Source organism: Ochlerotatus camptorhynchus, unplaced genomic scaffold, assembly GCF_037179485.1.
Source record: "Ochlerotatus camptorhynchus isolate MF236.1 unplaced genomic scaffold, CSIRO-AGI_Acam_v1.1 ptg000277l, whole genome shotgun sequence".
Lineage (NCBI taxonomy): Eukaryota > Metazoa > Arthropoda > Insecta > Diptera > Culicidae > Ochlerotatus > Ochlerotatus camptorhynchus.
Genome location: NW_027040766.1, coordinates 3,604,640 through 3,619,243, shown reverse-complemented (window position 1 = coordinate 3,619,243; position 14,604 = coordinate 3,604,640). Strand labels below are relative to the sequence as shown.

Here is a 14,604-nt window from a genome sequence, read left to right as displayed (position 1 = left end):
GCGTGCGTGCCTATATTTATACGCGAGTTCTATTTGGTCCTGGGCAGAGAGTGTCATACATTCGTTCTTGTGTGTATGTGCACGACTTCAGCCAATTCCCAGTAGAGCACGCCTTTTTCCTCAAGAGGTTTTCCTCCAAAGTCGAGTCGAATCCCCTTGGGAGATATCGGAAAAAATAGAGCGACTGAATTGTGGTAGGGGGGGGGGACTATAGTAGGAAGGGAAGCGATTGGCTGTGGCTGTTCTAGAGCCAAGAGGGAAAGAGCAAAAATCGAACCTTGTTGGAAGGAGAGGGTCCTGCTGAGCTACCACCAGCACACGCCGGACCAGATTCTATTTGTAAGTCGGTTCCGTGTGCTAGGCCTACTCTATGCGAAGACGGAGGGAAAGAAGCGGCTATTTATCCTTATACGCTGTCGTAAAAACGGAGACTCTGGAACGGCTGGAGCGAGCCGTCCGATGGAGGCCAAGAACATCGATTTACACACTCTTTTTTTTCTGAGCCCAGCCACTGAATTCAGAAGCGTGCACAGATTTTAGGAATTCAAGCCACTCGAAAAATATTGAAATCCTGCGTACGACCTTGCTTCACAAAAAGATCCGAGGGACAAGGCGACCGTCGACGGCGTGAACGGAGAACAAGGAGCTACAGACACATCCACGAACGATGACGGAGATTTGGAACGGCAACATACAAATCTAGCATAAAAGGCCAATGAACATAAAATTCAGTTTTATTGTAACACCCGGCGAGCGGTTCCATATCGGTATCGATTGTGCCGATACGAGCCGATATGGCCGATCGGAATCAAACGAGATTAGACTCTGGTGAAGACGAGTCGAGCGAAGGATTTTGGTTCGGTAAGAGTAATGAAATTAGAGCTGTTGAATAATGAGAGAACGAGTTAAACTTTTGCCATTGCACGTACTTTTACACACAGTTCTAACTTATTAGCTCACATCGGCGTCGTAGTCGTCGGTGCTGACAGTTGAGTGGGACGTTGGTAGCTACCTAGTCGTTGCTAATCTTGTTATTGTACAATTAATGCGCTCATATCCGACGTATAATACTCATTTCCAGTTTCCATGTTCGCTAATGTGCATTATTACACGACCGAAAATTACCCCATCAAACAAGCAGTAGTTCGCAGCTCCAAGCAGTAGTGGCAAAATTTCTAAACTCAATTTTCCCTTCAACTGTACAATTTCAGCCGATGCTGCGACAAGAAGAGCTGTGGCAATCGCAACGAAACACCGTCAGATCCTGTGATTATAGACCGGTAAGTAATCGAATTATGATTGTTTTATGTATTCGGTTCGGGGTGGGTGCTTGCAGCACGGTTGTTGCGGAATAATGTTTTAGCCATAGCGTGGTCGATAGTGAAGATCAAAACTAGCTCTACGAAGTAATAACGGGTAATTGTATTTACTATCCGAGTGGGAAGGGCTTACGCTCTAAAATGGATGAATTTAGATGGTTTGCAATGAATGATAGCAGTGTTCAACACGGAGTTTAGTTAAGCGAAAAATAAGTTGAATACTCCTATCTAAAAGAAGCTTCTACACCAAACCGGGGAATGTAAGATTCTATTACAAATGTACATGAAAAGTATGCTAAATTTGCTATGTTTCGCAACATGAACAGATTCTGTAATGTGGTCGCCGGAAGATTTTTTAAATAATGTTGTAATTTTTATGATAACTTATTTTTTTGACGTAGGACTACGTCTGTGATTTCTATATGAAGGTGCACTTTGTGAAAACAGAAAATGGAACATGTAACAAAATTATGAAAGACTTTGAACGTTAATAACTCAGCTGCCTCTGGACCAATTTCAATAGTATTATCACCAGTCGAGCAGAAATATTCGCACCTGTTAAAGTTAATGCTTTATCATTTTTCAAAGTGTCACTATTTAAAACTGCACGAATGTACAACTGTTGTTATGATAATTAAAATTATCACTGATTGCTTGCGAAAAGCGATTTCCCTAACACAGATTTCAAAGATGAACTCCATCCAGTCTCACCAAACGGTGTTTATGCAATCACCCCGTGGTGAGTGGTGGTGTTCTCCAGTTCCTTGCGTTAGCTGTCAAGGCAAGCAGTTAGCTGTCAAGGCTGGCCTCAACCGTTGATCGGATTCAGTTCCAATCACCGTGTGTTCGGTCGTCGGCATAATCAGCAGCAGCAGTGCTTTCGGCACGAGCCGTTGAACATTGTTCTCCAGTACACAATGAAAGGCTGCCTGCAAACAGCGAGCTGGAGCCCACATGAGCATCCATAGAAGGAGGAAGAAGCCGCACCGCTATTGATCAGAATCAGTAGCTCTTCGTGAGTCGTTGTGGGCCATCTATGTCAAGCGCGTCATACTAAATAGTATGAACAGAGAGAACCCCACTAAAAATCCTATTCACAAGCTCCTACAGCAGTTAACGAACAAAATTTATTATATAAAAGAACGTAGTCCTACGTCACCGTTTCGTACAACCCTATAGGGATGTCACTTGTAGTTTTTTTTTTTTAATTTTGATTCCCTTAATGCATTGCATCTAGAAAATCATATCGTGAAGGTTTTATTAAAAAAAGAATAATTCTGGAAAAACATTCTTGTGCGCTTGCAGTCCATTGAAGTCTTGAAGCGCTGGATCGGTTTGAGTCCATTTGCTTTCAGTACTACCGACAAAGTTTTGGTTTCCTTTTTTTTATCTAGTTCGTTAATGTGTAAGACTCAATCGCGTTAGCTTTACGGAGCCGATAATTCATTGTTCTTTGTTAGTTACAAAATTCACTTAATTCTTTGTCTAGTAGGAGTTGGACCGAATACTCGCAGCTTACCCGAGGTTAGAGTGGTACATTGTCGAAGAATAGGAAAGGGGGAGGAGCTTGGGGGTAGGGTTTCGTTGTCTCACAGAGCGATGTCGCCAGTATGAACGGTAGTGTGGTTCTAGATTCGTCTGGAGTTCGACCGGCTATGGTGACCAGTGGGCAACGATGAGACTCATCGGAACGGGGGACAAGACAAACAAAAATTAATAAAGAGATACAAAAGACAAACGAATTAAATTCTTATACTAGACATTTGCAGAAACACATAAATCGACTGCATTTAGCAGAGATCTGTTGGTTTCCATGTCAGGACCACCTTGAGTAGCTTCTTGGGCTCGATGTCGTGGGAGAAGAACTCCGCTTTTATTTCGTTCAGCATAGCTTTTTTCCCCTCTGTTCGGGACATGAAACCACTGCGAGCAGTTATTTGATCTATTGTAGTTTATCCCGTGTCCTTAGTGAAGTGCATGTCGGATTACTCCATCACTGTTGAGAGATGATTTTTTTTTTTTTCTTTCTTTATTTAGGAGATTTTCAGCCGTAGGCTGGTTCATCTTGAGAGATGATGAAGTATTCGGTGTTAATATAGTTGCCTTCATCGCAAGGGATTGATTAAATGAAAGGCCTCGCTATTTATACCCTTCGAACAGTGAAAGCGCTCCTTTGTCAGTCAAAACTGGATTCCTTCCCAAGTAACATTTTAAGTTTTATGAAATACTACAAAGCAACTATAAAACAACATGCATAAAACCCTGGTCAAGGCTATTTTGTCATTAATGCATCCACCAAAACCTCATTAAGACTAGAATATGTCTAGTTGCCCCACCTTGGAGAAGATTCTGAAGGGTGTATTCTCGAAGCTCTTCAAGATTGATTAACTGCAAAAAGTTGTATGACGAACGCATTGAGAATCATTTGAAAGCTACAATAAAAGCTATTTAGCAACAATAAAAACCCTTTCCGACCCATTTCCCCTAGCCGCATGCTGAATCCACTAGGAAAGCATCAATCAAGATAGAAAAGGATTTATGAATCCGATCTTATCAAAATAATTAAAATAGAAACTGATGGTATAAAAATCTTGTTGAATATCCAAATTTATTACAAAAGTTCTCATTAAGTGGCCTAGTTTTAAGTGCCATATTAAATTTTACGTGAAATTTACGTGAAAACATCGAAAAAACTAAGTCCACCCCCGTAAAACGTCGATTTGACTTATTATTTAACATTGAAAACAAAAAAATATATTCTTCAGATCGAGCTTGGCCGAGATTTCTTTTATTAGTTATTTTTAAATATAGTTATATCTAAGGAAATATAGATTGAAAATTAAAGATTGTTAAAAACAAGCAAACTAATTGTAACATGGCGGTGGCATAAAAGTTGATTTTTATGGGTCATTTGTGAAAAAGTTGTTTTGCTTTCAAGAATTCCTTAACAAATTAATAAGGTTTTAAAATGGCTTTTATGAAGAAAACTTGCAGGCTGAATTGTATTTATCTAAAGCCATTTTGCTTGATCCTAACCCGTTCAGATTTACGGCAGCATTTATGGAGGCAAAGTGGCCTGCAAAAACTTAAACGTCAAAGTTTGTTTATTTTTCGATAGTTGCGCTGTGGGATCCAGGGTTCTTTCAGGTGGTTTTCTCCCGATAGATTGAGAGATCGGTTACTCAAACAGTTTGCGATATTGTTTTACAACATTTCACATTTCGAACAGCTGAAAGCGCAATCGTTCCCGAAAAAGATCCCCTTTTTCCGGATGATTACAGAAGTGCACCATCCAACGATGCAGGAATGTACGCTTGAATGAAATATTTTCGAATAGTTGATTATTTCGCCGAATAAAATCGCTGCTATGGATCGGAAACCAGCTGATCTCCGCTAACTAACAGTTTCAGTGGTTTGCTGTCGGTTGTCATCTTTTCGCAAGATCTGGAGAAGGCTGGTATGTTTTTTAAACTTTCGACAATGTTTTATGATGGTAATAGTCGTTAATGGTGTGCTGGTTCTTCTAAAGAAGTAAATTTTGCTGAAATCGACTTGAATTTTTCATCCTACTTCGTCTATCCTTCGAGATTTCCTTGTCATAAATTTGGCATTTATTAACTATGAGGAATCATCTTTAAGCTCAATTTGTAAACAGAGTAATTGGTGCACTTTAAAAAGCCTAAAAAGCAACAATAAATGCTTTTTGCTCTAATACAAAACGCTAATGACGTTTATGCTTGAATTACAGAACAGTTTTAATAGAGATGAACTAGCCTAAGGCTAAAAATCTCTTAAATAAAGAATTAAAAAAAAAAAAAAAAGAACAGTTTTAAGGAGGGATTGATAACTGTTTTAAATTTATTTTTAAAACAAGACAGTTTTTTACTTTCTTGCCAGACTATAAAAGGTTTTTGAAACAGCAAAAAGCTGGATTACTAAGCAGGAATGTTTTACACTTTGAAATGCTATATTTAAACTAAATGGATTGTTCATTGCCCTTATAAAACCATCATTAATCAGAGTGGATGCTAAATCGTTACTGAATTATTACTTGGGTTAGCAACAACATTAAGCAATGACACCGAGCAGGGAAACCAGCATAGCTTGATTCACTTTATTTTGGTTTTAAAGGATTGTCTCCCGCAAGCCTGTTGAGAACCCGGTTACCTTATTAAAATATAAAACGACTGTTCTTGAGTATGACTCTTTTTGCTTCCTCTCGGCAAGTAAAAGCCACCTTATCAAATTGGAACGTATTCATAGAGTATTGATCAAATTTAGTGTCAGTAACAACCTTGTGATTGAAAACTTCGAAGCAATGCTCGAATTGAGCACCCAGACTAGATTCGTGCGAATCTACCTTAATTAAATGTCATCGGATATTAGCCTTCCGTGCCATTACTTCATCTTTCCGGATAGTCTCAGTTCGAATGAGTCGATTAAACCAGGTAGGCACTCATCTAATTTCCTTTCAAAGGTAAGGGAGCAGATGAGTTTGCTGATCGAAAGATCATACAGGATTACCTTTGCATGGGTCCCCTCACATTGCTCACTCCCAGGCAATGAGAAGGCAGACTCTCTCGCAAAGGTGGGCGTACTTATGATAGAAGAATTTCACACGCTGAATTTTTCCCATTAGTACGACAGAGTTCTCTTCTAAGCAGGAAAAACGATTGGACAAGTAATTCTCTTGGGCGGTGGTTACATTCCATTACTCCAAATGTTTCTTCGAGAGCATGGTTCAAAGGTCTAGATGTAAGTCGGGGATTCATTCGCGTGATGTCAAGACTTATGTCCAACCACTACTCGCTAGACGCACATCTCTACAGAATAAACCTCGTTGACAGCAATATATGTAGATGCAGAACCGGTTATGATGACATCGATCACGCAGTTTGACATTGCCCGGGTAATGACGCCTCCAGAGCACGACTATTGTATACCCTAGTGGCCCGAGGTAGACAACCCTTCCGTGAAGTAAGAGGTGTATGGGGAACCCGTGATCTTCCCTACATGCAGGCGATCTACGAATTCCTTTGATGTTAGAGTTTGAGGTGACCATTCCTCCTTTCCAAACATTTTCCAGCCATTGTTTCCCAGTCTTATTATCCACCTGTTTCTGTGCTACTTGCCCCTGCCCAGCCAGCATTTGGTCAACCGTTCGAGAGTACTATCTGAAGGAGACTTCAGAAACCTGTTTCCTTCCTAGCACCTTCCAATCGAAATTGTTACCCATTAACCTCAAGCCCGCCACGAGTAATTGGTACCCAATACTAACCTAGATTACTGCTGTTTAAAATGTTGAATAAAAACATACGGATTTTTGGCTCCGCAAAGTGTCACACAGGACTGAGCCTAGTAAATAAACAAACTAGTTTTAAAAAAAAAACCTGTTAGAAAGCCCTGCACGAAGAACTTTGAAGTGTATCCACATTTTCCAGTTCATCACCGTTTTCCAGTTCGTACATAAAATTCTTCACTAACCTCGAGACGAATGCGAGTATTCGGTTCAATTCCCTTATCTCTAGTATTAAGATTATATAATGAAAAAATTGGTGGGGTTGTGTACAAGACATGACCGAATGGTTAAGGTAGACTACGTTGAGATGTTTAGTGAACTTTTAGTGCATTTTTCTTGATATTGATTTAAAATACAGTGGAAGTAACTTATTTCCTCAATTTACTCCATTCCCTCTCCTTGATATGTCAATTTCCTCACCCTTATTAGTTATTTATCTGTCTGTTTCTGAACTTGCTGTTAGGGACATTTCCGCATATGAAACACTTGTCTTTAATTCTTCGTTATAAAATATATTCCCCGATCACACTTCAATGCCCATCCCATCTCCGTTGAACGTTTGTTATGGATAACACGTTTACCCGAACACTTGATCGCAGTGGGATACCTCCGGTGGGAAATCGTTCACAAGCATGTATTGCACATCCCAGCCCAAGTAACATTGTAAGTTTTATCGAGGTTTTAAAACACTCTACAAGTATAAATCATGGTCTACAGTACCCTCATAAAACCCAAATTGTTATTTGGGAGGTAACCAATAAGCCCGCTAATTTGGATTTTTATATAAAGCAAACATACGACTAATACAGGGCGCATTATTGGTCGGATCATTACTAAGTAGGCTTGTTGGTTACTTGGGATTGCCCCCTCACTTTCTTTCCATGAGCATAATCGAAAATTTGATATTCAGAATTGTGCTTCCACAAAATAAGAAAGTTTGGTTCATGTTCAATATTTAATCATATTTTGCTACTTCAAGCAATCAAAAATTTGTCCATCCAAGCATGATTCATTGGATAGCTTAACGTAGGAATTTACCCGCCTCTTAAGCACATAATGAGGAACCAGAACTACAAGTATTCAGAAATATATCTCTTAGCCTTTTGCCATTCTTGCATTTACACAAAGACGCTCCAACCCATTTTCAGAATTTTAATATTTGTTGGACCGAACTAAACACAGCACCACCCAGAAACTCGCTAATCCACTTGGTGCATGAATTTTGTAACAAACAACACCTTTTCCTGATTTGCTCCTGCTTCTGCTTGCCACGCCGTCCGAAGCTTTAATGAGCGGAGGAACGACAGCAAAGTTCTTATATAGTTTTACAAGTTCAAGCAAAAACTATGCGCAACCAAATGGTACTCGATTAAGACGACTTGGTTTGGGGAGAACGTTTATTTCATTGAAGCAGTGATTAAATTATCACTTTTTATTTGTACTTTTTTCAACGATATTTTTTAGAAAATTGAAAAAGCATCTATTGTAGCAGATTGCGAGAGTTATTTCCTATAGGTTGGTGTATTTGGATTTTAATTGCCTCTATAAATGACAAAGTTATAAGCGTTAAAAACCTTACACCTTTTAGTGACGGTCGCAATTTTAGATTTTCGATTTACCCCCAGTACCTTCCCGTAAGACGTAGTCTACGTCAAAATATTACTTGGCTCTGTAAAGTTTCTTCGATTCAGCATGTAAAAATAAAGCAATTTGCATTAAAAAAAATTATTCCTTTGAGGAAATGGATCATTTCAATGAATTGCTTTCAATTTTGTATTCGACGAATTCAACTTTCGCACTTTACACTACACTCTTCAAACTAGTTAACCGGCTGTCCATATACATTACAGTCCACATCCAATCAAAATCCAACAACGCCGACACATCCCCGGATCTCGGAGCACGACGACAAATTGCTTCGGGCCGTAGAAATTTGCACCATCATTCGAAAAATTTAATACGTTCGAATTTGCATATTTTCCCGTTGACGGTTGACTTGAGGCAACTCTGTATCGTCCTCCGTAGACTGTGTGTGACCACCCCAGACAGAAGTTGTGACACATTCCGAGAATGTGTCCAATATCTATGCTCCGTATGTGCCACTGACTGGTGTGTACGCAATAAATAAATATTAGCACATATAGAATGGCATCCGGATCCGTGCGGTACCATACACTGTAACGCCGGAAGGTTTTTCGGGAGGCTTGATTTGGTTCTTACGATAGGACGCGACCATCTGACATACTCTGCAAGGACGACGATTTCACATATGTACTTATACGACTCCTACATGACGGCGGCGACAACGACGACGACGACGACTGGCGTATGCTAATTTGAACAGATGCGTCCATGGCGTGAGTGTGTGGCTTTTCGTGCACCACGAGAAAATCGATCATGGAAATGGAATTAATTTCGGATGCTCCTTCCAGCTCCAGGCCAGTTCCGTGCATAGAAGATTGACAAGCGTGACCGTGATGGCTTGACTTACATACACACACAAACACACGTCAATTCCGGGAGGACCATTTAAGTGTGATTCCTCTGCCTAGAGACATTATGGTCTCGACTGTAAATATGGAACTAATTTTCCGTAATTACCGCAAGGGGGTGCCCCTCGACAGTGTGATAAAGTCGCTCACGTGACCTGTCATTAGTGGGGAGAGGGAGGAAGATGAGCAGTTCTCAGTTTTTTCTAGGTTAAGAGCTCGTAAAAATGATGAACATATGCTCCTCAGCAAATGTGTCTAGGTTTCATAGATTGTGTTTCATGGCGGGATCATACCACTAATTGGTTGCGTGCCAAGCGTGCTCGCATGTGAACGATGATTAAGGTTATGCGACTTGGTATATTTTTGGTATTGTCAAACCTATTCTCTAGTTGGAACAAACTTGTTCGGCACTGAGACTAGATTTATGTTCAAAGTATGTTATGTAAACAACGACCTCCCCCTCAGAACGAACAAGATTTTTGACATTTACACAGCTTCTTGTTGTTTGCTCTTCCGCAGCCGTCGAGCCACGTGCCCAACCCCCGTGTCAGAATCGATCAGCAATTTAATTCTAATCCAATCTTCTTTCCCTGTGTATTTACCTTTACCTAGCGAGCACGTGGCGTTTAAATTGTCAAACAGCACGCGGTCAATCTTGGGCTCGGGTTCTCTCTGTCTCTCTCCCCCATGCCATCTTCACCGTCATAAATCATCTGTCATCGTGCAAACAAGTGTCGTTAAAATTCTTCTCCACCATAAATCATTAAATTAATTGAATCTTTTCGCAAAAACGGAGCCCACCGACGATCGCCTGAAAGAGGTAGAGCTCCTCTATCCAGTAGGTACGTATTCCTACTTAGCATAAAACTTGTCCTGGCCATTTCTGGCCGCGCACGGCCGGCGCGGTTTCTTCATTCGTCAGATGTCGCACTCGTGCAACCGAGAAGCACATTATTGATTGAAAAGTCAGTGCGGTGAATGATGATGAAAAAAAAATCGAATCCGAGAGAACATGGACAACCATGATCTACGTCAACACGTGTGTGCGCGCTGCATTCTCTCCGTAGATCTCAAATTCGCTACCTTGGAGGTCCGGCGAGCAAAAACACTCAACTTACGCGGAAAATGTTTTATTGTTCCAGGAGAAGAGCGATCAACGAATCAGTTTGGAAAAATGGATGAAGGAAGAGGAGGAAACGAAAGAGTTATTCTGGAACTGCCGACGACGTCGTCGTCGTCGTCGTCGTCGTTGTCATCGAAGCCGCAAACGGTCAAACGTCTTTCTTGATTTGGAAGTGTGCGAGTTGACCCGGTTTGGATTACATTATAATAAATGTTTAACAAAGCGGAGGAATTTTTGCGTCGCTCGACGAGTGAGGACAAAGCCGGTAGGCGGTTGTGGACAATATTGGGATTGATTGATATTTTTTTGTCGAATTGTGATGCGAAAAAAAGGTTGTGATTTCGTTCAGTGTGAAATGACTTTCAATTGTTATGCAATTTTAACAGAAGAGCGGTAATGATGATAATCAGTGCGATCGAAATAAGATCAGAATTGAATGTTAAATGATTATATTTTATATCAAAATTGTCAAATGTTTTTTCATAGATAAAACAGACTCGCAAGTTGTTTATCGAACACGCATCTAAAGGTTTTTTTTTCTAAGTTGGTAGTACCACATCCTGTGGCACGCATAGTAATGTTTTATGACTACACACTACCGCCATAGAGGTAACTCTAAGACTAGAAGGTTCCGAAATAACGTGCTCAACTTTTTGGCTCAGCTCTGGTACTCTCTTCGGTCCCAAGCTAATCGATTCACCTCTCGAAACATAGGAAAAACCAATAACCCCTCATTTTATCTGTCAAACTTTCATAGCTAATCAAAACAAACATTGTGTAGTACTAGAATTTCGACTAGAATGGGGTACGTTAATCGTTTGCTTGGGACAAATAGGCTAGTCAAGTAGTGAGCCAATTTAAAATCGTTAGTTTCGTATTGATTGTTGCTACCGCCATCTGTTTAGCGTACTACCCGTCACAGTGTACTCAACAGATGGCGATAGTGCTTTAGCGACGATGTTTTACAGTGAGAAAAATTCATTGTGTTATGTCTATTTGCCTGTGGTTTTATCAGAACTAGAAATACTCAGAGGGAGAGATAGGTGAAGAAAAAATGCAATTCGGCAGCAGGCTTTTGTATGTAAAGGCTGGCTAAAAGTAAATTGGTACGCCCCTCGCGCGCCGCTAGCTCGCCTCTAGTGTTGGGAATCGAAAATCTTTGGCAGTGGTTTGTTTACACTTCTATAGAGAACAACTGGTGCAAGTTTGATCAAAGTAGTCGATTGTGTTCAGAAATAACGTAAAATGGAACTCGAAAGCAGAAAAAATATTGTACACAAACAACTGGAAAATCCATGAAGTGCTGAAGATGCCTAAAACCGAGGGGGGCGACACATCTAAATCTCAATTCTAGATGCTCAAAAAATCTCACACTAGCGAATCAATCTTCGAAAAATCATCTTTCATTTCTCGCATCTACTTGCATCGTGCTTCATCTTTTTGCAGGAAATCTTCAAAATCGACATAAATCTTCCTTCTATCTACTCAGCGTGCGTGCAGCTAGCCACAGCAAAACACAATCTTTTCTGCATCGTAGATAGAGTCGTCCCCCTCGCCTAAAACAACAGTTTGTCGAGTGCCCAAAACCTACAAGGAAGCCCTGAGTGTGGAAAGGAATCAGCGGACCTACGAAAAAACTGGAACCAGGGATCGGCAGCTGCGCAGCAAGGTGTTGAGGTGCGTTAAAGCCAACCCCGGTCTTTCGATCCGAGATGTGACCAGAAGGTACAACGATAACTTTCAACCGGTGCGGAACATCCTTGTCAGGGAAGGATACAAGTCGTACAAAGCCAGTAACCGAACCGGCACATGAAGCAGATTTCCGTGGCCAAAAAGCGTGCAAGGCTCTTGTATGACCGTGTTTTGACGAAACTCAAGGGCTGCAATTTGATCGATGACGAAACATACGTCAAACTCGATTTGAAGCAGCTTCCCGGTCAAAAGTTTTTCATAGCGACTGGACGTGGGGATGTGCCGGGAAGATTCAAATTCGTGTTTACCGACAAGTTTGCGAAGAATGCCATGATTTGGAAATCGATTTGCAGTTGTGGCCTGAAAACGGAACCATTCGTCATATCATCAACGATGACATCCCAAGTTTACATCGAAGAATGCATAAAAAAGCGTGTATTTCCGTTCATGCGAAAACATAGGGGCAAAGTCATCTCTTGGCTAGTTCATCTCCGAGATTCAACACTTTTTAAGATTGTGTGCGTATTGTGGACGCTTATCTAACATTTTGGTTTAAGAAACGTCGCGTTTCTATGGTTGAAAAATTGTGATTTCCCTTTCACAGATTTCAAAATTCAGTACCTCGCCCTGAAAAAACGAACGGTACCCTTGTTTATGCGTTTAGAATACAATTGTAAGTCCCTCCAAAAAAGACTTCTTAAAGGGAAGTTGACCACCCTGAAAATATTTGTTTTTTTTTGGCACGTTATTTGTCTAAAAATTGCGTAAGAATTATTAAAAATCAAAGAAAATCAGTATTATGCAGAGATCGAAATTTTCGCCTATTTGAGAAGAGAAACGTCATTTTTCACCTGCTAGGAGAAATAGATGAGAATCTGAAAAGCGAGAGAATATTATACGCTCACAGCAGTTTTCACGAGAAAAGCAACAACGGTTTATTTATTTTCGGAGAGCATGAGCGGCAGATAAATCATTTCTCTTTCAGTGATTCTTGATGCCGATAATTATTTTTCCCTTCTTTCATACACCTGAAAATTCACTTTCTGCACGCAAACAATGATCCGAAATTGAGAACCAAAACAACAGTTAGGGCACATCCATAAATTACGTAGAATCTGAGGAGTAATGGAGAGGGGTTTCAACATTTGTAACGGACCATGCATAAGGTATAGAAAATGCCACGAAGGGGAGGGGAAGGTCTAAAATTGGTAAGAAATTTGCATCGTCATTTATGGATGACCCTTATGATTTGACAGAAGGTATAAAGAGGAAATAAAAAAAACCGGTGGACTGGTTGAAACCAATGAAATACAAACAGGTGAGGCTATGAGAAATCGTTGTCCGTTTCATTCTGCCGCTGTTTAAATGGATAACACAGTATGACGTCACACTCCGTCAACCATTTAATCAGCGGAAGAACAAAAGAGACGGCGAATTCCCAAGCCTCAACTGTTTACATCACATTGGGTTGGAACCGAACAATTTGGGGTGGTATTTTTTTTGCTCTTGGTAGTTTTCAGAGCCAAATGGGTGATGAAAAAGTATTTTCATTGGTTTTTGAAGAGAGATATTTTTGGATTATGTCAAGGGGCAAGACAGGTCCTAATCATGAGTTGCTTTTGAGGCACCTCGAGTAACTCACATTGCCCAAAGAGCAAGATCACTGTAATTTTCTTTCTCACTTTTCGCATTATAGCAACATTTGAAGGTGTACCTTCATGCGAAGCCGAAAAGCTGCTGTCAAACAAAACAACATTAAAAGAAAACTCGTTTTAAGAACTCAATAGCTCAGTGAAACTCGGAGACACTTAAATTGATCGATTTGATCATCCTGCATCATCTCAGCTTAATAATCTTCGTTTAACCCTTACCAACTGTGAAAGTGAAAGGAACTTATTTCTGCTTAGCTGCCTTACCCTTACCAAGGGCGAATGCTTGTCCGGCTTGATATGGTGGAAAAACTCGATCTGCCTGACCAAATACTCAAAATCCGGCAAATTACGTACCCTGCACGTACTACAATACTCGTCGAAGCAATCCCGTTCCCATGGCTTGGAAAACTGCCACTGGATGAAACTGCGAACCGAGCTCTGAATTACCACTGTGTCGTTCTACTGACGGTGGACATTCATCCGTCCTCTTATGGTGCTATGTGTTTCTGCGATACACCACCGTGATTTTGCTGAGGCCGTCGACGGCAGTCTCCTTTAAAATAGAACATCACTACATACGTGTGTTCTTCGGTTTCTCGTTGGCTAAGTCCATAGCAGCACAGGTGTAGAATTTGTTGAATTGGTAGCGATCTTGTGAACTTGATCACGTCTCATGACGATCCTGTTGGTCTTAACATGGCCGTGGGAATGCAAAGATAAAGTCGACGAAGATAATCCGGCAGACTGATTTGTTCTTCGTCTTCCTGACCGGTTTTCACTTCGATTTCGTCCGGTTGATCGTTGATGGGTTTGAAGTCCGGACGAGGATCGCACTCACCGGAAAAATTGATAGCGGTTACTTCAACATCCTCCTCCTCTTCGGCTTCGGAAATGACGGCGGCTGCTCTGACTGAACATTCCGCGGGGGTAATGGATGGTAGCGTTGCCGTCGGAGCTGGAATTGGGTGTTAATCGGTTGTTGCCCCACCGGGGAGATGATTTCTATATCGGAAACTATAGCGGCGGA

General features: G+C 40.9%; 1 protein-coding gene across 4 annotated transcripts in view; it reads left to right on the top strand.

Annotated features, from left to right (window-relative positions):
• Positions 1 to 14,604, top strand: part of kn (knot) — a 206,918-nt gene that overhangs the window by 98,385 nt on the left and 93,929 nt on the right. For all 4 annotated transcript variants that reach the window (XM_065227942.1, XM_065227940.1, XM_065227941.1 and 1 more), the window contains exon 6: positions 1,212 to 1,280. In XM_065227942.1, coding sequence (XP_065084014.1) covers positions 1,212 to 1,280 — 69 coding nt within the window. The remainder of the gene's footprint in view (positions 1 to 1,211; positions 1,281 to 14,604) is intronic.